This window comes from Mustela nivalis, assembly GCF_964662115.1.
Source record: "Mustela nivalis genome assembly, chromosome: 1".
In the NCBI taxonomy this organism is placed as follows: Eukaryota; Metazoa; Chordata; class Mammalia; order Carnivora; family Mustelidae; genus Mustela; species Mustela nivalis.
Genome location: NC_139020.1, coordinates 7504984 through 7531043, shown reverse-complemented (window position 1 = coordinate 7531043; position 26060 = coordinate 7504984). Strand labels below are relative to the sequence as shown.

Sequence of the window (26060 nt, the reverse complement as noted above, 5' to 3'; positions counted from 1 at the left end):
GGAAGCCCCTTTTTTGATTCCCGGCGGCCCTGCGGTTCAGAAGCGGCCCTTTCACAGGCCAGAGCTTATCATCACAGCCGGGGTCCGCGGTCTGCCTCCTCCTTCCTCCGGATCCACGCCGGCAAGGCGCGGGGCGCGAAGGCTGGGACCAGGGGCAGCAATGTGGCCAGAAAGATGCAAGGGGCTCTGGTGGGTCCTGGTGACAGGCTGTCTCCTGCTGGCTACCCGAGGCTCGGCTCGGGACAGGGGGTCAAGTGTGCAGCCCATTCCCTGACCAGTGCACGGAGGCGTGTGGCCAAGCCTTCCCCCGCAGATCTCAGGGTCCTGAGGCTGGTCGTTCAGAAGCAGTGGCCACGGCTGTTCTGGTCCGAGACACTGAGAGGCAAAGCCTGGCTGTGCGCAACCCTGTGCAAGTTCCTCAAACCTGTCGGCACCTGTTCCCGCATCTCTAAGCCGGGGAGGACAAGGCGCGCCCTGCCGGGCAGCCGGAAGAGCGCCGACCCCTTCTGGGGAGCTTGGGCACTCGTGCGGTGCGCGACACCGAGCTGCATCTCCTCAGATGAGGTCGACCCCGGACTTCCTGCTGGAATGTTCTGTCTCAGGTCTGCCGTGGGTGGAGTGGTGACAAAGACTGAGAAGCCGGGAAATCACCGGACCCGAGGCCCCCCACGGCCGCCTGGTAACTCGGTCGCCGCTTCCGGCCTGGGGAAGCGCACGTTCAGGGCCTCGGGGTCCCGGGAGCCGGGCTGATACGAGAAGCCAAGGCAGCCCCGGCGAAAGCTGCTGCTCTGGCGGGGAGGCGCGCGCCGACCGAGCCCCTCCCCTCCGACCCTTCTGCCCTGTCCCGGCGGGGGCCTCCAGCACCCCGTACGGGGGACACCGCGCTTCGCAGCCCCCTATTCCAGAACGCAGTCCCAGGCCGCGTCGGACCGGTGAGAAGACAGGCAGTTTGGGCTGCTCTCGCGAGAAGATCATCCAGGGCGCGCGGCCAGCGGCATTTCACCACGTCGGACGGAGCCGCAGGGCGGAAGGAGGAAAACCCTTGCGGGCTGGAGGGCACGTGACCGAGCCTCGCGGCGCGGATTGGTCTGTAGCTTCCGGGCCACGCCTCGAGGGCCGGGCCTGCGCTCCCCTGAGTGCGGCCGCTGGCGGAGAGGCGTCCTCGCGGGAGCTTGGGTGGGGTCGCCTTGGGCGTGTCGCTGTTAGGTCACAGTCGGCCTCTGAGGTGCTGGTGCTCTGGCCGCGGGCAGCGGGTCACCTTAACGGGGCTGAGCTTTGCGCGCTGCGGGCCCGTGTTCTTTGGTCCCCAGCAGCATGCAGGGTCGCTCTCCGGAGTGGGGCTTTCCCGGGAAGGCTCCCGGGCCCCGGAGGTGCCGTAGGGAGGCAAGCCCACGCAGGGTCACGTCCTCGCTGTCCCCACTGTCGCGGTGCTTGAGGCGGGTTCTCGCCGCCCCGAGGGCACCCTCTCAGGAAAGCCCTTGCAGAGGCCATCTTCTCCTCCCCGCAGTCCCGAACTCAGCCCGAGTCGCCTCTCACTGTCGTTCCACCCTGGGGACCCACCCTGGGAACACAGATCGGCACCCAAGACCCCTCCCCGCCCCCGGCCCCGCCTCCGGGTCCCCCCAGGTGCTTCTGCTGTGCAACCTCTCCAGCGACGCACGGTTGCAGCTGCGATGACTCGCCTTCCTGGCAGAAGGTGGCGGGCTGCTGCTGGCCTCCTTCCGCGTCCGCCAGGTCGCAGATGTGACTTCTGAGTGAATTCACAGCGGAGCCTGCTCCGGATCCCCCAAACCCTGCCTGAATGGCTCACGCGATTCCGTGGTCCGCATCTTCCTCCGGCTCATTGTAGCATGATGTGAACGCGGCTCACGGACACCGGAGATAAAGGTGCCCTTGCCCAGTGGGGCTCACGGCTTAGCGGCTGAGAGAGATCAGGTTTTTTAACAAGTACAGCGAATATGCCCTGTTTCCACTGCCAAGCGGCCTCAGTTAAGCGTTTATTTGTCAAATAAAATGACCTTATGAGTTCAGTGTTTTCTCTGTTTCACCCAGGAGGACTCCGAGGCTCAAGACGTTGTGATTTTCCCAGGATCACACCGCTGATATGATTGGCCGTTAGGATTGAAATCCAGGTCACTCGGACCCCAGAGTTTAGGCCCTTCTCAGTCCAGCCTTTTCACTCACCCCCAATTAGCACAGTAGGATGGGAGGGGGCCAAAGCTATTTGCTTTGCCTACAGGAGTCCAGGATCACTTTTATGGTCTTTTAGGCAAAGTGGACTTGATAGATGTGGAGGAGAGGGAAAGTGTTTCAGGCCAATGGAGCAGCAGGTGCAGAGGTACTTAGTATAAAAGAACAAGGCTTATTCCAGTGGACTTAGAAACCCACATGTGTTGTCCTTCCTGCGTTTTACATGCCTCACCACTGCTTGGGATCACCTGGGGTTGTCCTGTAGGCACCTTGAGCTCTGAAGTTTCCAGGCTGAATACTTCCCCTTCTCTGCCACATCTGGCCTATCCTTCTGAGTGGGTCTCTCTGGTTAATGACCTCCTCCCACCCCAGTATTCTTGTAGGAACCCAGGTTTCCAAGACCAGATGGTCTCTGAAGCTCCTTCTCCCATCCATTGGTTTGCCAAACTCTAGCGATTTCCATTCCCAATACGTTGTGGCATCTGGCCTATTGCCATACCTAGCGAACTGGTTTACCTACTTACCCACACCGCATGGTGCCCTTAGGGCCTGGGTGGGTCTATCAGTGACTGATCGAATGCACTTATTTCAGTTTGCTCATCCTGTTTCTCTTGTTGGGCGCTTGTACCACCTTCATCCCAGAATGCTAATTTAAAAAAATTAAAGATTTTATTTATTTATTTATGAGAAAGAGATTGTGTATGAGCAGGGAAGGGCAGAGGGGGAGGGAGGAAGAATTTGAAGCAGACTCTGCACTGAGTTTGGAGCCCCATGTGACCATGAGATCATGGCCTGAGCTGAAACAGGAGTCCATGCTGGACGAACTGAGCCACCTTGCCACCCCTTGAATGCTAATGTTGTTTCCTTTTACTCTACACTCTGAGCCTGGGCTTTAGGTTTGAAAGACCAAACCTACAAGAACACGTGGGCTTCCAGCTTGTTCAGAAGGCGGCTTAAGACCTTTGCCTCTGGTCTCTTGCCTTTTTGATCCATCTTCCACACACCAAAATGACAAAGTCTCCCCAGTACTTCTTTTTAAAACTCTAAACATTCATTTTAACTTTATTGAGATATAATACATTCTTCTAAATGTAGAATTTGATGAATTAAGAATAAAACACTATCCACATTGTGGTAACCACTTACCCCAAATTCCCTAGTATCTTTTCCCAGCTAGTTTCCCTCACCTCCTGGACCTACATAATCCATGTGATTTTTATCACTACAGGTGAATTTCACATTTGACCCTTGAACAACATGGGTTTGAACTGCAGGGGTCCACTTATATGTGGATATTTTGTAGTACAGTACTGTAAGTGTATTTCCTCAATAAACTTTTCTCTAGCTTACTTTATTGTAAGAATATGGTGTATAATACATATAACAATAAAAATATGTATTAATTGACTATGTTATCAGTAAGGATTCCAACCAACAGGAGGCTATTAGTAGTTAAGTTTTGGGGAAGTCAAAAGTTATACATGGATTTTCTGCCATGTAGGGGGTTGACACCCCTAACCTCTATTGTTTAAGGGTCAGCATAAGGGTAATCTTCTGTGCCTGACTTCTTTCACTCAGCATGTTTGTGAGTTTCTTCTGTATATTAGAAAAAATGTTTGCTGTGTAATATCACACTGTGTAAATGCAGTAAAATTTGTTTATCCATTCACCTATTGATGGACATTTGAACTGTTTGCATTTATTGACTATTATGAGTAAGTCTACTGGGAACACATGAAGAGGAATCTTTTTGTAAGCATATTTTCATTTTGTTTGGATAAATACCCAGAAGTGGGACCTCTGGGTCATATACTAAGTGTAAATGTAACTTCATAAGAAACAAACTTTTCCAAGTGGTTGTACCATTTTACATTTTTACTAGCAGTAAAAATGTCACCACCACTTGGTATTGTCAGGTTTTTGATTTTTACTGTTCTAATGGGTATGTGGCAGTACCTCAGTGTGACTTTAATTTGCTTTATTTGTGATTGTGAATATTACATTGTTGAGTATCTGGATTTTGTTGTCTTCCTTTGAATAGTGGAGGTCATTATTCTGGCAAGTGGTTAATCTGTTTGTAGTTTGGCTACATTTTTTTCAGTCCCTGTTTATAATCTTTGTTGTGGCAGATCTACAGTAGCCTTTACTCTTTAACCAGATTAGCCTTTATTCTAGAGCATGGGCTTTCATGAGGGTAGTGGGTCAACATCAGGAATCTCAAAATGACCAGGTTGTACCATAGATTGTCCCCACAGATAGATGTTTTGGTGCTGTGTAAGCAAGGTCCTAACTCTCATCTGGGCTGGGAGTCAGAGTCCTGATAATGTCTAGCCTGATGGGTTGAACACACATGGGGTAGGATTTACTTTGTTTTAAGTAAAAGAATGAAAGGATATTTTTGTACTTCCAAATTTGTGGAGTAAGAGTTCTCATCATATAGAGATTTAATTTCCCTTTTTGGTTTTATTAGTCAGGATCCAACAAGGAAACAGAAATCAAAGCAGCTATTTTAGTATAATTTAATATAAAGATCTGTCAAATAGGTGTTGTTTATTAAAGCAGGTAATTGAAAGTTAAAACCTCAATTGCTCTTGGCCTTTTGGCAAAGATCAAGTGGAAGGTGAAAATTCCAGATTATGGAGGAAACAACTCTAGGAAGTGCTTCTTCCCTCAAGTTGGAGGTACAATGTGAAGAAACTGGAGTTAAAACTTTTAGGAGATTGGCAGAGGGCCCCATGGAGGTGAAGCTCAGGGTTCTGAGGAGGAGGTCCTGAGGCCGGGGTGAGGCTGGTTCTGCCAGTTGGAAGCTCCCAAACTGGGTCCAAAGGGAAGCAACAGCAGCCTTTGCCAGGATGAGGAGGGGCTGCTGGGGTGGGGCGGGCAAGAACAGGAAGCAGACAGGAAATAGCTCTTCTGGGCCTCCTTCTCCAGCCTTGCAATCTCCTGCACGGGGAGCAGCTGACAAAGCAAGAATGTAGTTTGCAGCCCCAACCCCAGCGACACAAAGCCCAGGAGAAGGAGGCTCATTGGGAGCCGAGGGACAAGAGCTCAGTAACGAGCAGCACAGCGACGTTCGAAACTTCTCCACGTGTTAATTCTATGTCACCCCTCCCTCCATGGGATGCTTGCTTTGTCTCAAGCTGACCTCTTGTCTTTCTGCCTCAGGTCTTGGCTCATGTTGATACCTACTAACTGGAATATCTGTCTTGAGTATCCAGCTCAAATTCCAGTGGCATCGTCCCCAGGTGCATTTGGCTGCATTGTCCCCTGGGCCCCGTGTGGTCGTCTGAGCAGGCATCTTGATTCAGAATCCAGACCTCATGCCTGTTTGTGCTCTTTGTGGTGCCCGACACGCTGCCCGCTGCACGGCAGCTGGTCACTGGGGGCATGGACGACTGACCTCGTGAGCCAGGTTGTGAGAATCAGTCTCCTGACCGGGCCCCCCAGCACAGGGCTGTGTCCCCACAGGAGAAGTGCCTAGGCTCTGCTCTATTCTTACCTACTTGTTTACAAGGAGTTGCATTAATTAGACTTTATGAAGCCTCCATTTCACTTTTCCTCACACTCTGACAACGTCTGAGGTTTATCCTGTTTTAGTTTTAAGTGGCTTGAAGTTCTTTGGGATCCCTTCCACTTTCTTTCTTTCTTTCTTTTTTTTTTCTTTTAAGATTTTATTTATTTGACAGATAGAGATCACGAGTAGGCAGAGAGGCAGGCAGAGAGAGAGGAGGAAGCAGGCTCCCTGCTGAGCAGAGAGCCCGATGCGGGACTCGATCCCAGGACCCTGAGATCATGACCTGAACTGAAAGCAGAGGCTTAGCCCACTGAGCCACCCAGGAGCCCCTGCCTTCCACTTTCTAATCAATACCAGTATTTCCTCAAAACACCAGGGGATCCCCGCTTTCACTGGCTTTTTTCTGATGCGTTAAAGATGTGGCTCTGGAACTTCTGATTGGACTTTAAGGGTAATCTTAAAGTCCACTTCTTTCTGGAGAACTCCAGCCTCGAATGTGAGAAAAGCGGCTGGGGCAGGAGACCGGACTACATTTTCCAGTGGGCTGCTGATAGCAGGGTGTGGGGAGGTCTTTGACCCAGGACATGGGGTCTAGGCAGACCAGCTGGGGGGCAGAGGTGGAAAAGGCAGGGGCTGCAGGGCCAGAAGGGAGCTCCACTGAGGGAGGGAGGGAGGCAGGGAGGGAGAGAAGAGGGAATTTTGAATATTTACAGTATAAAGTGCTGTGTTGTATCCTCAGAAATTCCTACAGAAGAGTCTACATTATTCTTCAAGACTTCCTGGGTTGATTTATTTTGTTTTATATTTTATTATTTTATTTATTTTTGCTTCAACCCTTAGAAGAAGACTTTAAGACACTGCAGCTACAGTCTGATTCCTAAGTTTATCAGGATTCAACTTTATTTATTTGTTTATTTTTAAATATTTAATTTATTTATTTAGTAGAGAGAGCGAGAGGGAGAGCGTGGGCGATAAAGACAGCGAGAGTACCAGGTGGGGGACCGGCAGGCAGAGGGAGAAGCAGACTCCCTGCTAAGCAGGGAGCCAGATGTGGGACTCGCTCTGAGGACCCTGGGATCATGACCTGAGCCGAAGGCAGACACTTAACCAACTGGGCCACCCAGGTGTCTCTAGAATACAACTTTTAAAATGCATTGAAATAGATCTCAAAACCTTGGAGTAGAGTTGGTTTTCTTCTCAAAGTGAAGTACAGTTGAGTAGCTCTGGGAAGAGACAGAACAAGGGTTCCATCCTCCAGATGTGGGTGCAGGCCACACCTGCCTCAGAAGGTGGGTCCCCAGACCCCAGTGGGACCCGCTGAATCAGACCCCTCGGAGACAGACTTTGGAAATCTGCAATTTTCACAAGCCACCAGCTTCTGTGGAAGCACCCTTTCCGCAGCAGAGTCAGAGAATGGCTTCTGGAGGCCACTGTTTTGATCGTGTGGTTTAGAACGTGGAAGGCGGAAGGCAGGCTGTGACCACGGTCAAGGTCAGGAGCTTCTGGCTGACTCCACACCACACTGCCACTCACTCTGCAAGGCCACCGCAGCCTTCTCCGATGGCCTCATGTTTCCACTTTACCTTCTTCACAACCAAGGGAAAGCAGAATCCTCTCCAAGAAGAGGAGAAATGAGAACTAATGACTGCTTAAAAAAATTCTTTGTCCAAATGACAGACTCTAAATACTGTTTTCTGGTATAGTCCTTTATTGCCCCATGCTCTCCCCCTTTTATTACCCCCCCTTTTTAAAAAAGGTTTACTTGTTAATTTTAGAGAGAGAGAGTGCAGGGGGTGGGGGGCGGGGAGGGGCAGAGGAGAGGGGGAAAAGGGAAGCTTAAGCCGACCCCCCACCCTGGCTCAGCACAGAGCCCCCTGGGGTTTCCATCCCAGGACCCTGAGATCATGACCTGAGCTGAAGCTAGAGGTTGGACGCTTAATCAACTGAACCCCCAGGTGCTCCTCTCTCCCTTTTATTTCTTGCTTCTCTCTTCCATACCCCTTTATCGTTTTCTGGCTCACCAGAACTGTAGCTTAAGAAAGCTGATGGTAAGGACACTTGGGTGGCTCAGTTAGTTGAGTGTCTGCCTTCGGCTCAGGTCGTCATCCCAGTGTCCTGGAACTGAGTCCTGCATCTCCCTGCTCAGCCGGGAGCCCACTTCTCACTCTGCCTGCCTCTCCCTGTCTTGTGCGCACGCGTGCTCTATCTCTGACAAATAAAATCTTAAAAAAAAAAAAAAAGCAGTTAGTAGTCACACAGAGGTTGCTTTGATTTTGGATGGGAACGCTGGTCCTTTGCCTCCCAGGGCGATCCTTAGTGCCCCCGGACCTGTCCACCTTGCTCCACAGCTGAGCACCTGGCCAACAGCTGCATTTCCATTGTGTTGAGCAGGTGACAGTAAATACAGCGTGTTCCTTTCAGAGACAAAGAGCTTATGTTCTCTTTGATACAACAGATTAATGAAAGAAATCTGTATCCGTGTGAGCTAAACAGCACACCATTGTTATACACAGAAAGGTACAAGTTGGGGGAGGGAAGGACAGTACGGGGACTTGCATGTTCAGCAAATCCATTCCTCTCAAATGTCGCACTGTCCAGGCACGGTAGGTTTTCCTTCTCCCCCCGGCTCTCCTCTCTTACCCGGCACGTTCTCCCCAGGAGTGGAGGTCCACCACTGCCTCTGGCCCCGAGGCTTCTGTCCCTTGAGGCAGTGGTTCTTAAGGGATTGGTGGGGGGCATTTCCCTTCCCCTTCTCTGGGACGGTTATCAAGTTGTCAAGGCTGGAGACGTGTTCGGTTGTTGTAAGTGGGAGGAGAGTGTTACTGGCATCTGGAGGGCAGAGGCCAGGGGAGCTGCTCAGGATCCTACAACACGCAGGGCAGCCCCCACGGCAGTGAATTACTGAGTCCCCAGAGTCAGCAGTGCTGAGGTTAAGAAACTCTGCCCCAAGGAGCGCCTGGGTGGCTCAGTGCGTTAAAGCCTCTGCCTTCTGCTCAGGTCATGATCTTAGGGTCCTGGGATCGAGCCCCGCATCGGGCTCTCTGCTCAGCAGGGAGCCTGCTCCCCCGCTGCCTCCGCCCCTGGCTGCCTCTCTGCCTACTTGTGACCTCTACTTATCAAATAAATAAATAAAATCTTAAAAAAAAAAAAAAAAGAAAAGAAAAAGAAACTCTGCTCTGAGGCCAGCACTGGAGCACTGGAGCATGTTGGGTAATCAGAGTGACTAAGCTTTGCACTGAGCACCAGCTGGAGGTGCTGTTTCACGCACTGTGCTTTATCTCAGTGTGTCCTCATCCGGCCTGGAGGGTAAGCAGTGGACCCCCATTCTACTGTCAGGGTAACTGAGGCTGCAGCGAGCTTAAATGTTCTGCCAGGAATCCCAGGGTCTGAAAGAGGCTGAGTCAGGTGGCAAAGCCGGCTTCCGCCCCTGCTCTGGGCTGTCACAGGGTGCCTGCCTCTCGGGAGGGAGAGCTGAGGAAGACTGCTCTGTTTTCATTAGATTTAAGCAGGCCATTCTCCCTTGGCCATGACCTGGGGCCCAGACTTCACCCTCCCTCCAATAGTTTTGGGTCAGCCCTTGGGCCCTGGAGTTCCCACCCGCGCTGATATGCTTAGCTGGATCCTGCCCAGAAGCAGCCGCAGGACAGACTTCCCTACAGCGTCTTCTGATCACCTAGAAAGACCGGTTGCTGGGATATAGTGGCATTTACACACGAGGCTGTGGCGGGCTCTTTGTACCTGCTTGATGATCATTGGCCGTACAAGAAGCAGAATTTGTCCGATACTTGCTTTGTTATACTTTGGTGGAGGGGCTATGTCTGTGCACGCATGTGTGTGTGTATGTGTGTGTGTGGGGTAGGAAATCCTCATCTACAAATAGCAGTCTTGCAAGATCAGCCTCAAAGGGTCCAGTTGGACATGTATGGCCAGCTCGGCTTGGGATCACTCATAGCACCCAGTGTCTGTCTCTTAGGGAGCTCAGCGTGGTGACTGTGCTGTTGGCATCTCTGCAAGGAGCTTGGTCTGGAGCTGCTTTGCTACGGTGAGCAGAATCTGCAAAGGCCGTGGGGTTGGAAGGAAGGTCCAGGGAGTGACAACAGAGGCCAGGCTTGTGCTGAAGAGTGACTCAGGGACCCCCCCGTGCGGTTAGACTCTGAAGACTGGCAAATGGAGACCCTCCCAAATCGCTTGGATGTCATAGTTTTGGGTTTGCTAAGAAGAGGCAGAAGACAGTAATAGCACTGCGTCCTTCATTGAATGTTTTTGAAAATCCACTAGTCTTTCGTAATCTTTGATCTCTGTCATCCGTCGTGTGCAGGCAGCAAGTCTAGCTGAAGCTTTGGGAAAGTGCATGAATGGAGGTGTTTGAACCTCGTTTAGCGTATTTGTTAATAGCATGAGCACCAGAATGTGAATCCCAGCGCCCGCCTCTCTGAGTCGTCCAACCTCCCTACCTCTCAGTTTTGTCATTTGTAAAACGGAAGTATTACTTCCACAAGGCGGGACTGTTGTGAGGACTAATCTTTGTGAGTAATCTAAGTGAGTTAATCTTTGTAAAGTACCCAGAAGCCACTACCCAGTACCTGCTGTGATCAGCCTCACTTAAACCACCTGCCTAGCTTCCCTGTTTGCAGTTGCTGATAAACTCATTTCGACATCCTTACACTAGGAGACAAGACCACACCCTCCCATTCCCGAGTGTATTTGCAAACCACTCCTGCAGCCAGGGGCTCCTGTGGTGGTGTCAGACTGGGGTGTAGACTGCAGGCACTGACGTGGGGTGCAGGTGGTGAGTGGGTGTGTCCCAGATGTTGGCTGGATGACACTGACCTTGGCTCACACTAACCCAAGGCCGGTCTGAGCAGGTTAATGCATCCTGCGGTTAAATCCAGCGCACTCACAGATGAGTGAGATACGGAGAGTGGGTGGGTAGTTCTGTGTGGCAGCAGGAAAGGTCTGACATTGCAAACTTTAAAGCAAAACTGCATGAAAACTGGCTTCCGGTCTTGCTCCAGGTCCTCTCCTAGATTGAGGTCCGCCGCTGCTCTCCACCTGCTTCCCGCCTGAGCCAGTCCTGACCTTCCCCTCCCCAGACCTGCGGCCACAACCCCCTGTTCTCTCCAGTTCGATTCCCAGCAAACCCAAGGTCCTCCTGGTGATCGTGACCGCAGATGTTTCTTTAGCTCGGCTGACCACATGTGTGTTGTGTGTGAATGTTGTGTGGAGTCTGAGGCCGAGAGCCTGAACATCCACCATCCCGTGACCCCCATTTGCTGCATCACCTGAGCTGTTTCCCGTAGTCTCAAGCCTTTCTGGAAACAGCTCATTTCCACAATCCACCGCCCCTCACAATCCTCAAATCCAGAAAGCTGTGGTTTTTATTATTAATTTTTTTTTGGCAAGCTCTGTGTTTTTTGTTTTTGTTTTTTTTTTTAAGATTTTATTTATTTATTTGACAAAGAGAGATCACAAGTAGGCAGAGAGGCAGGCAGAGAGAGAGGAAGAAGCAGGCTCTCCGTGGAGCAGAGAGCCCGATGCAGGGCTTGATCCCAGGACCCTGGGATCATGACCTGAGCCAAAGGCAGAGGCTTAACCCACTGAGCCATCCAGGCATCCCAAACTCTGTGTTTTAAAGGAAGTGTTCTATAACAGTGCAGCAAGCTCGTTTTGTGGCAAATCTTTGACCTGCACGGAGGCTACATATAGCGTTTATCTCAATTGGTGTGCATATTTATGTTTTGCTATAGAAATGCTAATGTGCTTGGTGATAGGGTGCTGCTGGGACTTCACTAGACTGCGGTAAATATAAGGTCTGTGCCAGTGTCTTTTAGAAATCTGCAACATTCTGAATTACAGAGCATCCAAGAATTTCAGGTAAGGGATTTGGGACCTGTACAACCTTTATGTCTCTAGACCTGCTGAGCACAGAAACTGCTCTGTGGGCTCCAGGAGGCCACCCAGTCTGCAACCTGTTTCGACACAGAGCCCCATAAAGACGCACCGAGGGAACATATGGATGCTGTCTATTCACGGGACTGCTCAGATTTACATGTGCCTAAATAGTTTGCTCACCCACTAAGAGGCCCTTAAATGTCCTTTGATCAACTTGGCCCATGCCCTGAGAATTTTGTTGTTATTAATGTGTTCAAATATTTTTGTTGGAGTTTTGCTGTCCAAGGGCTTTCCTCACCCAGAGGAACGAGTTTTTGTCCTTTCTGTTGAGATTGCTCTCAGATCTTTTCTGACAGAGCTGCGACATGCTGACAGACCCCAAATGATCTGATATGGGACCGTTAATAGGTGCGGAAGCGTTAGGCAGATGGGGAAGCCCTGTCCTTTCGTATCCACGCAGGTTCTGTGTCAGAAGCCCAGGTGGGCGTGTATTTGAAAGGATCTGCCAGGATCCTGACCTTCCTGATAAGGAAGAGCAAATCTCAGATAGACTACACATTTGCAAGCATTTTAAAACAGTTGTGGTCAGATGCAAACTACATTTATAATGTTTTGGAATTCTCCAATATTTATTGAGAGACGTGCTCAGTCATGTTAACACTGAACTTCAGGTGGGCTCTCTCACCCACCAGTTTCTCTCTGGTTCTGGAACTCCACTTCCTCTGGGACCCCTGACGCAGATGACTGACCAGTATCTTCTGGATTTCATTCCTTTGTCAGCCACCTTGCTCCCCTGGGTCTTTCTTCTGCTTTGCCAAATCTGCTGCTTCAAGATTCTGCTCAAAACTCTCTTCCAAGAAACATTCCCTAAAAACCTGGCTCCATATGCTGTTTTTTATAATTAGCTTTCCTTGTGTGGCTGGTAAAATGAGGTCTGACAAACACAATTTGATGGCAATGACCATTTGCCTTTGTGTAACTTTTCTCTTGAATTACTTGCTTACATTCCCAAGAGTGAGTTTGCTGGATCAAAACAGATATATATTTTTTTAAATTTATTTTTAGCATAACAGTATTCATTATTTTTGAACCACACCCAGTGCTCCATGCAATCCGTGCAATTATATTATATATAATATATTATACATATAATATATGTTATATTATATATAACAAAACAGATATTTTTATGGCTGACAGAGTTCGTTCTTTCAGAAGACATTTGTTGCACATCTATTGGGCTACAGGACTGTGCCAGGAGCTGCCAGTGTGACACTGAACCAAACAGAAACTCTCAGCCTTCAGCGAAGACCACAACCCAATCAACAAGTAGATACACAGAATATCGCGAAAGTGATGGCTACGGAGAAAAACAAGGCAGTGTAGGAGGATTTGAAGTAACTGTGGGTTGGGGCGCCTGGGGAGCTCAGTTGGTTAAGTGTCTGCCTTTGGCTTAGGTTGTGATCTTGGGGTCCTGGGATTGAGCCTTGCATTGGGCTCCATGCTCAAGGGGGTGTCTGCTTGTCCTTCTCCTTTTGCCCACCCCCAATTGTGTTAGCTCTCTCTCCCACTCTCTCTCCAATAAATAAATAATTCTTAAAAAATAAGAACTACCTGTGGCGGTGAGGGGGATAGGGAATTCCTGTTTCATATGAGGAGCTTAGGAAATGCCTCAGTGCTGAGGTGAAATCTGAGCAGAGAGCTGGAAGAGGGAAGTGAGGGAGCCACACTGACACTATATAAGAGAGAATGACTCAGGCAGGGAAGCAGTAGGTGCAAATGTCCTGTGGCATAAAACACCTTCAGGGACTTCCATTATGCGTCTGTTGGTCTTCTTGAGGCTGTTCCACAGGTCTCTGAGGCTCTATTCATTTTTTAAAAAATGAATGTCGCACTCCTTTCTTCTGTGAACTGAATGTTTGTGTCTCCTACAACCCTCTAGTGCAGATATTGAAGCCCTAATCATCAGTGTGATGGTATTTGGAGATGGGGCCATTGGGAGGTAACTGGGTTTAGATGAGGCCAAGGGAGTAGAGCCCCATGATGGGATTGGTGTTCTTATAAGGGGATGAAGCAACCAGAGTTCTTTCTGCCCTGTGGGGACACAGCAAGGAAACAGCTGTCTGTAACTAGGAAGAGAGCTCTCACCAAGAACCTGACCATGTGGGCACCCTGATCTGGGACTTTCAGGCTTCAGAACAATGGAAAATCATTATCTGTTGTTGGAGCCACCCAGCCTGTGGTCTTCTGTCATAATGCCTGAGTTGACAGAGAACTTTCTCTTCCTCAGCCTCGGTGGTCTCAACTGATTTGTCTTCAGACCTGAGCCCCACTGACCCATTTTTAATGGCAGTGGCTGTACTGTCCAGATGTATATATTAGTCCCCATTTCTTGATCAGTATCATCTATTGAGTGTGACATGGTTCTCATACCTTCCTGTCATTTCCAGATGTGGCCTCCTTTAGCTCTTTTTTATTTTTTAAAATTTTATTATTTTATTTTGAGAGAGAGAGAGAGAAAGAGAGAGAGCAGAAGGGCAGAGGGAGAAAGAGAATCTCGAACAGACTCCATGCTGAGTGTGGAGCCCGATGTGGGGCTTGACCCCATGACCCTGAGAACATGACGTGAGCCGACATCAGGAGTCAGACATTCAGCCAACTGGGCCACCAGGTGCCCCTCCTTTAGCTCTTTGAATCTATTTATAACAGCTGGGATAGCATCTTTACTTCCTAAGTTCAACATCTGGGCTTCCTCAGGGGCCGTTTCTGATTTTTTGTTTTCCTGTGAGCCGTATTTCCTGTGTCTTTACACGTCTAATAATTTTTTTGACGAAAACCAGACATACCAAATACTATGCTGTGGTGGCTCTGGAAATCGTATCTCCTAGGCTCTGCGGGCAGTAGCTGGGCTGTGTTTGTTTACTGACTTCCCTAAACTAAGTATGTAGGTTCTGTTTTTTTGTCACGTGTGCCACTGGGATTTCTAGGGAACTTCCAGACAGGACAGAGTCTGGGAATGGGGCTTTGAGGGGAGCTCCATGCCCCCACTGCCCTGGTGGGAGGAGGAAGAAAGCTCGCATTTCTTACTGAGATTCAGTCATTTTTTCTTGAAGAAATCTCCTCGAATTGTTGCAAGTCTGGTTAATTTCCAGAGTTGTGAAAAAGTTGCTCTTGACAATCTTCTGTCACATGCAGCAGAACCTTAGTCAGCATTTGCTTGAAATTCACTTTTATATAGCTTGCACTCAGATTTGCACAACTCTTGGCTCACTAGTAGCTAGATTCCATCCTAATCCAACCCACCCACTGCTAGCGGATCTCTCCTGGCCCTTGCCTCTCTGTGTCTGGGCTGACTCCTGCCTCCCCACAACCCTGGTCTTTTTTTCCCAAGCCTGTATCACACACAGGCACTTTATTTTCCACTTGCAGGTGAACAGAGCAAGGGACTGTTTTCTGATTATATGATCATCATGCTTTTCACGACTGATTAGAGATTTCACTACACTTTCTATCTAGACTCCTTACTCAGTTTTCTTGATATTCTTAAAATTTTTTTTTAATATTTTTTATTTTTTAGAGGCTGGGGGTAGGGAGAGGGAGACAGGGAATCTCAAGCAGATTCCATACCTAGTGCAGAGCGTGACTCGAGGCTCGATCTCACAACCCTGAGATCACACCTGAACTGCAGTCAAGAGTCAGATGCTTTACTGACTTTGCCACCCAGGCACCCAATAAACATTTTTTAAATTGAAGAACAGATATAATGAACCAGCATTTTTGGGAGTGTGTGTGAGTGAAAATCCCAAAGGAGCCAGAGGAGGGATAAAGGGACTGAGCAGGGCAGGAAGGCAGGCATACAAGGTGGTTTGTTACTCATCAGGAAGTGGACTGTCCATCTGTGTGGACTCAGAACTGTCCTTAGGAGGAAGGCGGTGAGGATCTATCCTGTGGGTCCTCCTGTCTGTCTCCCATTGTCAAAGTCCCTTCATGGACCATCAGCTGTTTGTACTTGTGGCTCCTGCCACCCACTCAGGAAGCCTCAGGGGTTGGAATCCCTCATGGGGAGCTGTCACCCCTTCTCTGGTCAGCCTGGCTTACTTAGGGAACATGGAGTTTTTGTTCTTTCTTTCCACAGGGCCCTTCTGGTTGGTGGTAGAACGACCATTACCTTCTGCATTAAAAGAGGTCCTGCTGAGTGAAACGGTCCCCAGGATGCTTCCCACTCAGGGATGCTGTCACTTCCACTAACATGACTGAGGACCTTCATCCTGTGGTGGAAAGTGTCAAGAGCAGTGAAGACAGCACCGAGAGAGGCTGGGGATGGTAAGATCAGGCAGGTATCATCAGAGGCCTAATCTGTGCCCACTGGCTCTCCTATCTGCTCAGCTCTGCCTCTAGCCAGCCTCTCAGACTCCTGCTTGTCCATGGGACCCCCTGGGCTGCTTTTCTTGGTCCATGGGGCCCCCATGCCATGCTGGCAGATGTCTGTGAGTCCATAAAGTGTGTTCCCACGTGTCTATTTCTCCCTTTGTTGTCCTGTTTTATCTCCTACTTCTCTGCCCTTTGCCCACTTCCTTCCTTAGCTCAGCTTTGGAAGAACCTTAGAGATCATTTAGAGCCATGGTCCTCAGACTTGAACAGGCATCAGAATTATCCCGAGGTCCTGTTAAAGGCAGATTGCTGGGTCCCGTCCCAGACCCCCCGAGTTGCAGATCCCACAGTTTCTGGTGGGGCCAGAGAATTTGTATTTCTACCAGGTTTCCCAGGTGCTGCTGGCCCAGGTACCAGGCTCTGAGAAGCATGGATGTAGACCGGCCTCCTCAGTGGTCTCACAGATATGTAAGGCAAATGCACAGTAGCTGGGAGTGAAGAATTGGGGTCCTGCTTGCCTGGGCTTAAATCCTGGCTGTGGGCAAATTCCTTCACTTCTTTATGCCTCATTTTCCCTGTCTGTGAAATTGGATGATGATAGGGTTGTGAGGGTTTGGAATGGTGCCTCGCCCATTCTTAGGTCTGTATATAAATGTAGGCTGAGGTGATTCTTGTTTGGCTCATGGGGAAAGGGAAATTGAGGGAGTGAAAATCAGGCCCAAGCTGGCAAGCAGCACATTCCGGAAGCCTAGACTTCTTGTTTTCTCAGTCCAGAGAATTACCTTTCCACTTACGACACAAATCCTTTTGGTCTTTTGGTCCTGCAGCTGCTTACATCTTCTCTGAGGAAGTCTGTTCCGTTACTCAGCCTGGAAGAACATGGCTTTGTATAGTAGAAGCCCTAGCAGGCGCCCAACACTTGAGCTGGGGGAAAGGATGCTGTGGGTGGCAGATGGAACACAGGCAGGGGGTGGCCCAGTCTCAGCTCTGGAACTTCCAGCCTGCCTCTGTCAGGTCCTGTTCCCTCATGTGTGTGAGACCTACCTCTGAGGTTTGGGTGAAGGCTAAACTGATAAGGCATTGGCCAAATGCCTAGCACGGCATCTGGCACAGAGTGAGCGCTCCATGGACGTTTGTTACCAGTTCTTCCCCAGCGGAATAGTGATGTGTTGGTCACACTGCCAGCACAGGGTTTCTCTAGATCAATTGTCCGGTTGGTTTATACCCACATCTCTTTATCTCTTCAGGAGGCCTTCTGATGTGTGGGCCCAGCTGTAAAAACAGATGGTTTTGAAAACCATCCATCATGGACACTATTAGAGAGAAATGGTCCCAAGAGTAACCTCGGGATAGGTGACCACAATGTGCTTCTTCAAGAGGGTGCGCCCCCTTTGTGCCCTCCGACCGCCATACAGAATGACTCATATTTTCTCTGCTGTTTTAAACCACTCCTGGTAGTTCTAATCCCACGGTCCCACATTTGTATTTGAAAACCTATCTGATCATTGGATGTGGTTTTGCCCAAAGTCCTGTCCTCTGGCTTTAATCATTAAACAGGGAAACCAGACTGACAAATTTGATACAACGGAAAATTCTCCCTTTTTGAACCTCTCCCTTTAGGGAAAAAGACAAATCATAAAAAGAAAACCAGGGGAGCCAGGGTGGCTCAGTTGGTTAAGCATCTGCCTTTGGCTCAGGTCATGATCTCAGGGTCCTGGGATTGAGCCCCATCTTGGGCTCCCTGCTCAGTGGGGATCCTGCTTCTCCTTCTCCCTCTGCTGCTTCCTCCTGCTTGTGCTTGCTCTCTGTCAAATAAATAAATAAAATTAAAAAAGAGAAAATCAGCAAACAAAGACAAGAGACATTGGTGATATATTTAAAACAACTGGGAGGGTGTGTCCTCACATCCCCTACCACTATCACTGGGAGCATGGCCAATGCACATGGAGCCTGGGCCAGCCTGAAGCTTGTATTAATTGGGGGGATCTACTTCAAAAACATATAATGTTAAGTTATGAATGTAGAGTTAGGTATGACGTAAATATTTGTGTAGGAAAGAAAAAATCACCCTCAGTAATAAACTAGATAACATACACATTAAAAAGTCCAGAAAATAACCTAATATTTTATTTTGTAATATGCCTTAGTTTATCTTTTATAGACTCAAAATGGATGAAGGACCTCAACGTGCGAAAGGAATCCATCAAAATCCTTGAGGAGAACACAGGCAGCAACCTCTTCGACCTCAGCCGCAGCAACATCTTCCTAGGAACAACGCCAAAGGCAAGGGAAGCAAGGGCAAAAATGAACTATTGGGATTTCATCAAGATCAAAAGCTTTTGCACAGCAAAGGAAACAGTTAACAAAATCAAAAGACAACTGACAGAATGGGAGAAGATATTTGCAAACGACATATCAGATAAAGGACTAGTGTCCAGAATCTATAAAGAACTTAGCAAACTCAACACCCAAAGAACAAATAATCCAATCAAGAAATGGGCAGAGGACATGAACAGACATTTCTGCAAAGAAGACATCCAGATGGCCAACAGACACATGAAAAAGTGCTCCATATCACTCGGCATCAGGGAAATACAAATCAAAACCACAATGAGATATCACCTCACACCAGTCAGAATGGCTAAAATAAACAAGTCAGGAAATGACAGATGCTGGCGAGGATGCGGAGAAAGGGGAACCCTCCTACACTGTTGGTGGGAATGCAAGCTGGTGCAGCCACTCTGGAAAACAGCATGGAGGTTCCTCAAAATGTTGAAAATAGAACTATGACCCAGCAATTGCACTATTGGGTATTTACCCTAAAGATACAAACGTAGTGATCCAAAGGGGCACGTGCACCCGAATGTTTATAGCAGCAATGTCCACAATAGCCAAACTATGGAAAGAACCTAGATGTCCATCAACAGATGAATAGATCAAGAAGATGTGGTATATATACACAATGGAATACTATGCAGCCATCAAAAGAAATGAAATCTTGCCATTTGCGACAACATGGATGGAACTAGAGCGTATCATGCTTAGCGAAATAAGTCAAGCAGAGAAAGACAACTATCATATGATCTCCCTGATATGAGGAAGTGGTGATGCAACATGAGGGCTTAAGTGGGTAGGAGAAGAATAAATGAAACAAGATGAGATTGGGAGGGAGACAAACCATAAGTGACTCTTAATCTCACAAAACAAACTGAGGGTTGCTGGGGGGAGGGGGTTTGGGAGAAGGGGGTGGGCTTATGGACATTGGGGAGGGTATGTGCTTTGGTGAGTGCTGTGAAGTGTGTAAACCTGGTGATTCACAGACCTGTACCCCTGGGGATAAAAATATATGTTTATAAAAAAAAAATTAAAAAAAAAAGAAAAAAGAAGTGACAAGAAAAAAAAAATTTAATTTAACTTCAATTTAGTTAACATATAGTGTATTATTAGTTTCGGGGGCAGAACTCAGTGATTCATCAGTTGCATAGAACACCCAGAGCTCATTCCATCACGTGCCCTCCCTCATGCCCATCCCCCAGTTATTCCAGCCCTCTACGCCCCTCCCCTCCAGCAACCCTCCGTTTGTTTCCTAGAGTTTAGAGTCTCTTATGGTTTGCCTCCCTTCTGTTTTCATCATTTTATTTTTCCTTCCCCTCCCCTGTGTCCATCTGTTTTGTTTCTTAAATTCCATATATGAGTAAAATCATACGGTACTTTTCTTTCTCTGACTGACTGATTTTGCTTAGCATAATGCCCTCTAGTTCCATTCATATCACTGCAAATGTCAAGATTTCATTCTTTTTGATGGCTGAGTAACATTCCAGAGTGTGTGTACATGTGTACATCTTCTTTCTCCATCTGTCAGTGGACACCTGGGCTCTTTCCATAGTGTCTCTATTGTGGACATTGCTGCTATAAACATTGGGGTACATGTCCCCCTTCAGATCACTATGTTTGTATCCTTTGGAATAAATACCTAGTAGTGCAATTGCTGGGTCTTAGGGTAGCTTTGTTTTCAACTTTTTGAGGAAACTCCATGCTGTTTTCCAGAGTGGCTGCACCAGCTTGCATTCCCACCAGCAGTGTAGGAGGGTTCCCCTTTCTCTGCATCCTCTCCAACATTTGTTGTTTCCTGACTTGTTTATTTTAGCCATTCTGACTGGTGTGAGGTGGTATCTCATTGTGGTTTTGATTTGTATTTCCCTGATGTCGAGTGATATTGAATATTTTTTCATGTGTCTGTTGGCCATTTGTATGTCTTCTGCCCATTTCTTGACTGGATTATTTGTTTTTTGGGTGTTGAGTTTGCTAAGTTCTTTATAGATCTTGGATACCAGCCATTTATCTGTTATGTCATTTGCAAATATCTTCTTCAATTCTGTAGGTTGACTTTTTGTTTTGTTGACTATTTCCTTTGCTGTGCAAAAGATTTTTATCCTAATATTTTATTAATTAACTGCCTGAACCCCCTCTTTTTCTCTTTATATATTTTTTGGGCTGCATTTTCTTTGTTCTCCTCCTCATAAGACAAGGTGTTAAGATATAGTTAAAAAAAATATATATTTAAACAGAGAGAATAGATTGGCAATGCAATCTTCCTCTATCATCTGTGACCAACATGCATTAATCATTGACAGTTGAGAAAAGATTGACTTTTAGCTTTACAACTCATTATTGGTAATGTCAGGTAAAGTTTTAGGGTTGTTGTTAAAATGGAACAATATTTATTGAGTTTCTTTTACACATGAGCTTTACGATTTCAAGGCATTTTAAGTTTTCTTGTGAGTGACTCTTTTTAAATATTCTTTGATTTGACATCTGTCACTAACCAGATGGTCATCAATGTCCTTGTTGTGATGTGGACTACTTATGTACTTATGTTGTGATATGGACTACTTATGTGACACTGAATACTGACACTGATAAGGATAGTCTCTTAGGACTTTTAGACTATCTTTATTAGTGTCAGTATTCAGTGTCACATAAGCAAGAAATTGAAATTTTGTTGCAATGTGTTCCTCTGATTCAATTATTAATTGGATATCAAATTATTAAAAATCTATTATTTCTATTATAAATTTACTTGTCTTAATGATATGCTGTTTTGATATAATCTAAACTTTTTTGTTATTAAAATTCTCTATATTGAAATAATTTCTGTTGTTCATTTTCATCCATATAGCCTAAAAATATTCTATTAATTTTTAGATGCATTTTTTCTCAATGATTTAACAAATTTTAAAGTGTCAAAGCAGCATTTTTCATACATGTCTTATAAGAGATCTATAATTTTTCACTTTTTTTGTTGAAACATTCCAAAACATCATTTCAAATTGCAGTTAAATGGCATATTCAAGCTTCATTAATTTTTTGAAAATTTTTTTGCATTCCTGTTGTGTTTGGGTTTTTCTCTTGAATGTTTAAAAACATATACCAGAGTACTTATAATATTGTCATATCCAAGTTGCAAGGCTTGAACATATTTATAATGGCATTTATCTATAATTAGACTCTTCAAAGAAAAGCCAGTTTATATGTGTGGTTAACATATTCCATCAACGCACCTGAAAAGAAAACATATAACTCTTGCAAAATATCATACTAGTTCACAACTTTAAGTCTTGTTCAGGCAGATTTTCCTCCTAGGAAGCTAAAGAAATGAGATGTACAAGGCAAATATATTGTGATATTGTGATATTTTGTCATCAAACTAGGTGAGTTGTTACAGTAGGCAGGAGGAGTGTTCTTGGAAATTGTTCATGCAGTACACTAGCTAACAACAACTTAACTTTACATGGAAGTGATTGTGACTCATATACATTTATTTTATTAAACCCAAACTCATGGTAAACCCAAGCCCCCTTTAGTGAGATCCCCCAAATTGCTGAGGTACTCCTATTCTATCAGTCATGAAGGGAAGTATGATACAGGACAAGTAGAAGTGGACAGCGAAGGTGGTCTAATTCTTGGGTCCATGTGTTGATGTCCTTCATCAGTTTTGGAAACAAATTTTAGCTAGTATCTTTCCAAATAGTTATTCTGACTCATTCTCTCCCTCCCTTTCTCTCTCTCTCTCCCCCTGCCCCTTCCTCTCTCCCACCCCTTTCCTCTGGGACTCCAATTACATATACATTGGATTGTTCCACATTGTCTCATATTTCTCTCACTTTTTTCATTCCTTTTTTCTCTCTATGTTTCAATTTAGAGAATTTCTGCTGACATATTTCTACTAGATATAAGCTCACTGGATTTTTTTTCAGTCTGCTATTAAGCCCACTCATTGAATTCTTTACTTTGGTACCGTTTTTTTTTTTTTTTTTTAATTCTACAATTTCCATTTGGTTCTTTTTCGGGGGTTTCACTTCTCTGCTTAAATTCTTTGTGTTTTTTCCATTTTGCCAATATTTCCACTGAAAATGCTCACACTTATTCATTAATAAAGTCTTTATTTACTCATGCCAGTTCTGGGTCATCTGTGGGCCTGTTTTTATTAGCTATTTGTTTTCCTTTTAATTGTGGGGCACATTTTCTGGCTTATTCACATGTCTCACATGTTTCTTGTTGTTGTTGTTTTTTTTATATTAAGTGCTACAGTTTATATACGACAGAGTAGTGGAGACTGAGAGAAGTAATAATTTTTCCAGAAAGTGCTTGCCTTTTTGTGAGTCAGATATCTTGGATCAGGATCTGAGCTCTACAATCAAATCATCAGTTGGGCCAAGTTAGGACTTGGGTTGCCACTCTAGTTAATTAGGTTTACCTCTGGTTTCAAACGTCTTGAGAATGGGATCACCCTTCCTCTAGCAGGGTTGTGAGATCTAAGCACCATGACACCGCAAAATTCCTCTCTACTTTGCTCTTTGTCATCTCCCAAGTTCCTGGCCACCATTCACTGAGGGAATTTCTGTGGGAGAGAGTTGGCAATCAGTGATGTCCAATTTTGTGTTTGGTTTCCTCCAGATTCAAGTCTACTCATCAGCCATTAATTTCTCAGTTAGTTTCCCTTTATCCCCAACAATTTTTTTCTGCTTGTAGCAGATTGCTTTTCTGCCCACGCATGCTCCCATGCTTAAACTTTGAATCTATAGCTCTTCAATGATTTTAAAGAAAAATACAGTGTAAAAGCTTATCCAGTGCTTTCTCATTGTTCAGTGCTAGTCTTTTATGATCTTTGACATCCTAGCTGGGATTGGAATCTCTTCATTTCTTTTGATTTTCTAAAATTCCCTCTTTTACATATTGTTTCTTTTAAGCCATTATTTGTTTTGTTTATTGGTTCTGATGTGCCTTCTAATTTAGTTTCTATTTCTGAAAAATTTCCCTTGTACATCCAGTTTTGTTCTGAGTTCTGTCATCTGTCTTCTCAAATCTTATATTTCTGAATGTTTCTAATGGTGATTTAAGTTACATTTTTATTTTTTTAAAAGATTTTTAAAAAAATTTATTTGACAGAGACACAGTGAGAGAGGGAATAGAATCAGGGGGAGTTGGAGAGGGAGAAGCAAGCTTCCCACCAAGCAAAGAGCCTGATGCAGGACTCCAACCCAGCACCCTGGGATCATGACTTGAGCCGAAGCAGACGCTTAATGACTGTGCCACCCAGGAGCCCCTAAGTTACATTTAAAAAATATATATATATATTTATTTATTTATTTGAGATAGTGAGAGAGAGCGAGAGCACAAGTGAGGGAATGGGCAGAGGGAAGGGGAGAGAGAATCTTAAGCATACCCTCTGCCCTGTGTGATGGAGCCTGACCTTGGGCTAGGTCTCATGACCCTGAGATCATGTCTTGAGCCCAAACCAAGAGTCAAATGCTTAACTTACTGAGCCACCAAGGCACACTCAAGTTATGATTAAATAACATGTATTATTTTCTTAATTCCTTTCATCTCATTTCAAATATGAAGTTACATTTGTATCTGCATTTTATAGTGTATCTTTTGTTATATTTGTGTTGTCTGTAGGAACAGTATTATGTTCTTCTTTTTTTTTTTTTAAGATTTTATTTATTCATCTGACAGACAGAGATCACAAGTAGGCAGAGAGGCAGGCAGAAAGAGAGGGGGAAGCAGGCTTCCCACTGAGCAGAGAGCCTGATGTGGGGCTTGATCCCAGGACCCTGAGACCATGACCCGAGCTGAAAGCAGAGGCTTAACCTACTGAGCCACCCAGGCACCCCCAGTATTATGTTCTTATTCTCTTTTCTCTTATTATAAGTTTATATAAAAGTTGTCCATGATCCTTTTCCATTACTCTTTCTTTTCTTCTTTCTCCCTTCCTTTCCTTCTTTTCTCTTCTTCCTCTTCTCTTCTTTTCTTTTCTCTTCTCTTATTCTACCTTCCTCCCTCCCTCCCTTCCTTATTCTTTCTTTCCTTCTTTCAAATGAAACGAGTGTTTATGTATTTATGTTTATGAAGGATACGTCATGATAGGTTTTCTAGCTTCATGGCTCTACCACTCCCCCTTCTGCTGCTTTTGCAAAGTGATGAAAAAATTCCTCCCTTGTGTTTTCTGAGATCTGACTTTCTGATCAATTCCCCCACTTTTTTTTTTTCCTGTGGTTCTCTTTTCTTTACACCATTTGTTCCTGTTCTGCTGATTGTAGAGTTTGTCTTGAAAGGAAGCTTTACTCTGCTATTTTTGAGGGTGTATAGACTGACTGCTCCGCCATGGCCAGATTAGTGTATCATGATCCTCTTGTCTCACCCATGAATTGGATCCTTCTAGTCTCAGATTGGACCTCTGTGTTTTCAATGAATATGGGTCATCAGTGTGGTATTCCTGTTCTCTGAACTGTTGGAATCCCTCCTTTCCTCCTGCTCAGATCCTCAACCACACAGGTCATTTGGATGTAGATGATTTATCCTACATGCTCATTTTGTGAGATTCATTGGGAAACCTTGAGACTTATTTTGTTGTAGGAATTCCAGGTCTTTGATTTTGATACACTAGTTGCTTGGCTTCTTTTTATGTGGGAATTTGGGGGGATTAAAATATACCCTATAATTTCTCCAGAATCCTAGTCATAATTATCTTTAAACGATTATTATAAGAACAATAAAAGAGAGTTTAGTGATGGTTTACTTCTGATGTCAGTCATTTGGGATAATTCTAGAGAGGATGTTTGTCTCCCAGTTTGGTAGCTAGGGAAGGCCATTTCACCATCTAGGACTGTTTGAATGGACCTCCCCCTGCATAAATCTCTTAATCTGGTTACTTCACATTTTGTGTTTTCTCTGTTATGAGCTGAATTGTGTTTCCCCAAATGGTGCTGAAGTCCTAACCCCCAGTACCTCAGACTGTGACTGTATTTGCAGATAGACTCTCTAAAGAAGTAATTAAGTTAAAATGAGGTCATATCGGTGCGCCCTAATCCATTTTGACTGTATCTTTACAGAAGAGAAGATTAGGACACAGACACACACAGAGGAAAGACTATGTGAAGACACATGGTGAAGATAGCCATCTACAAGTCAAGGAGAGAAGCCCCAGAAGAAACTAACTCTGATGCCCCCTTGATCTCATACTCTTGGCCTTCAGATCTGTGAAAAATAAATTTCTTTTGTTTAAATCACCCTGTCTGGGGTACTTTGTTATGACAATGCTAGCAAACTAATTTTCTCTGTCTTCTCTCTCTCTCAATCTCTTTCTCTCTCTCTCTCTCTCTCACACACACACACACACACACACACACACACAGTGTTTGGGAGAATCTCTCACTGCTGTGAGAATCTGTTCCCAGTTCACCAAACCCTTTGTTAAAGATTATATCAGGGCTCTATTTTCACTTTTGGTATCTAAGAATAGCTCTCTAGACATTTCACTTCTTTAAAAACTCATTTTGTGGAAAGAATAAGTTGCAAAAATTTTTCTTCTATTTTGTGATCTTGGTTCAAGGAGAACCAGGAGGTGTTTGACTTTTCATGTTTTCTTATTACCTATTCTCTTTATAGCTATGCCTAAAAGTGTTTAAATTATACTAAATATATTCTTTCCATTTTCCTCTCCAACCCCACTTAGAGTTTCACTCCAAGGGCTTTCTGGAGAGGGAGCATGGTAGAAAGAAAGGGAGCTTTGTTGGCAGAGAGGAGTGGG

General features: G+C 45.7%; 1 protein-coding gene across 1 annotated transcript; it reads left to right on the top strand.

Annotated features, from left to right (window-relative positions):
- LOC309860378 (uncharacterized protein) lies at positions 1-25539 on the top strand. The gene is made up of 4 exons (XM_082722503.1): positions 1-1086; positions 2053-2132; positions 15732-15929; positions 25363-25539. Exon 1 carries the CDS (start codon positions 175-177, stop codon positions 748-750), a length of 576 nt encoding a protein of 191 aa, XP_082578629.1. The 5' UTR covers positions 1-174; the 3' UTR covers positions 751-1086; positions 2053-2132; positions 15732-15929; positions 25363-25539.
- The last annotated feature ends 521 nt before the right edge of the window (positions 25540-26060 follow it).

What these genes read in the sequence shown, in the direction of transcription:
- LOC309860378 (XM_082722503.1), top strand. Translation starts at nt 175, where the DNA reads ATGCAAGGGGCTCTGGTGGGTCCTGGTGACAGGCTGTCTCCTGCTGGC.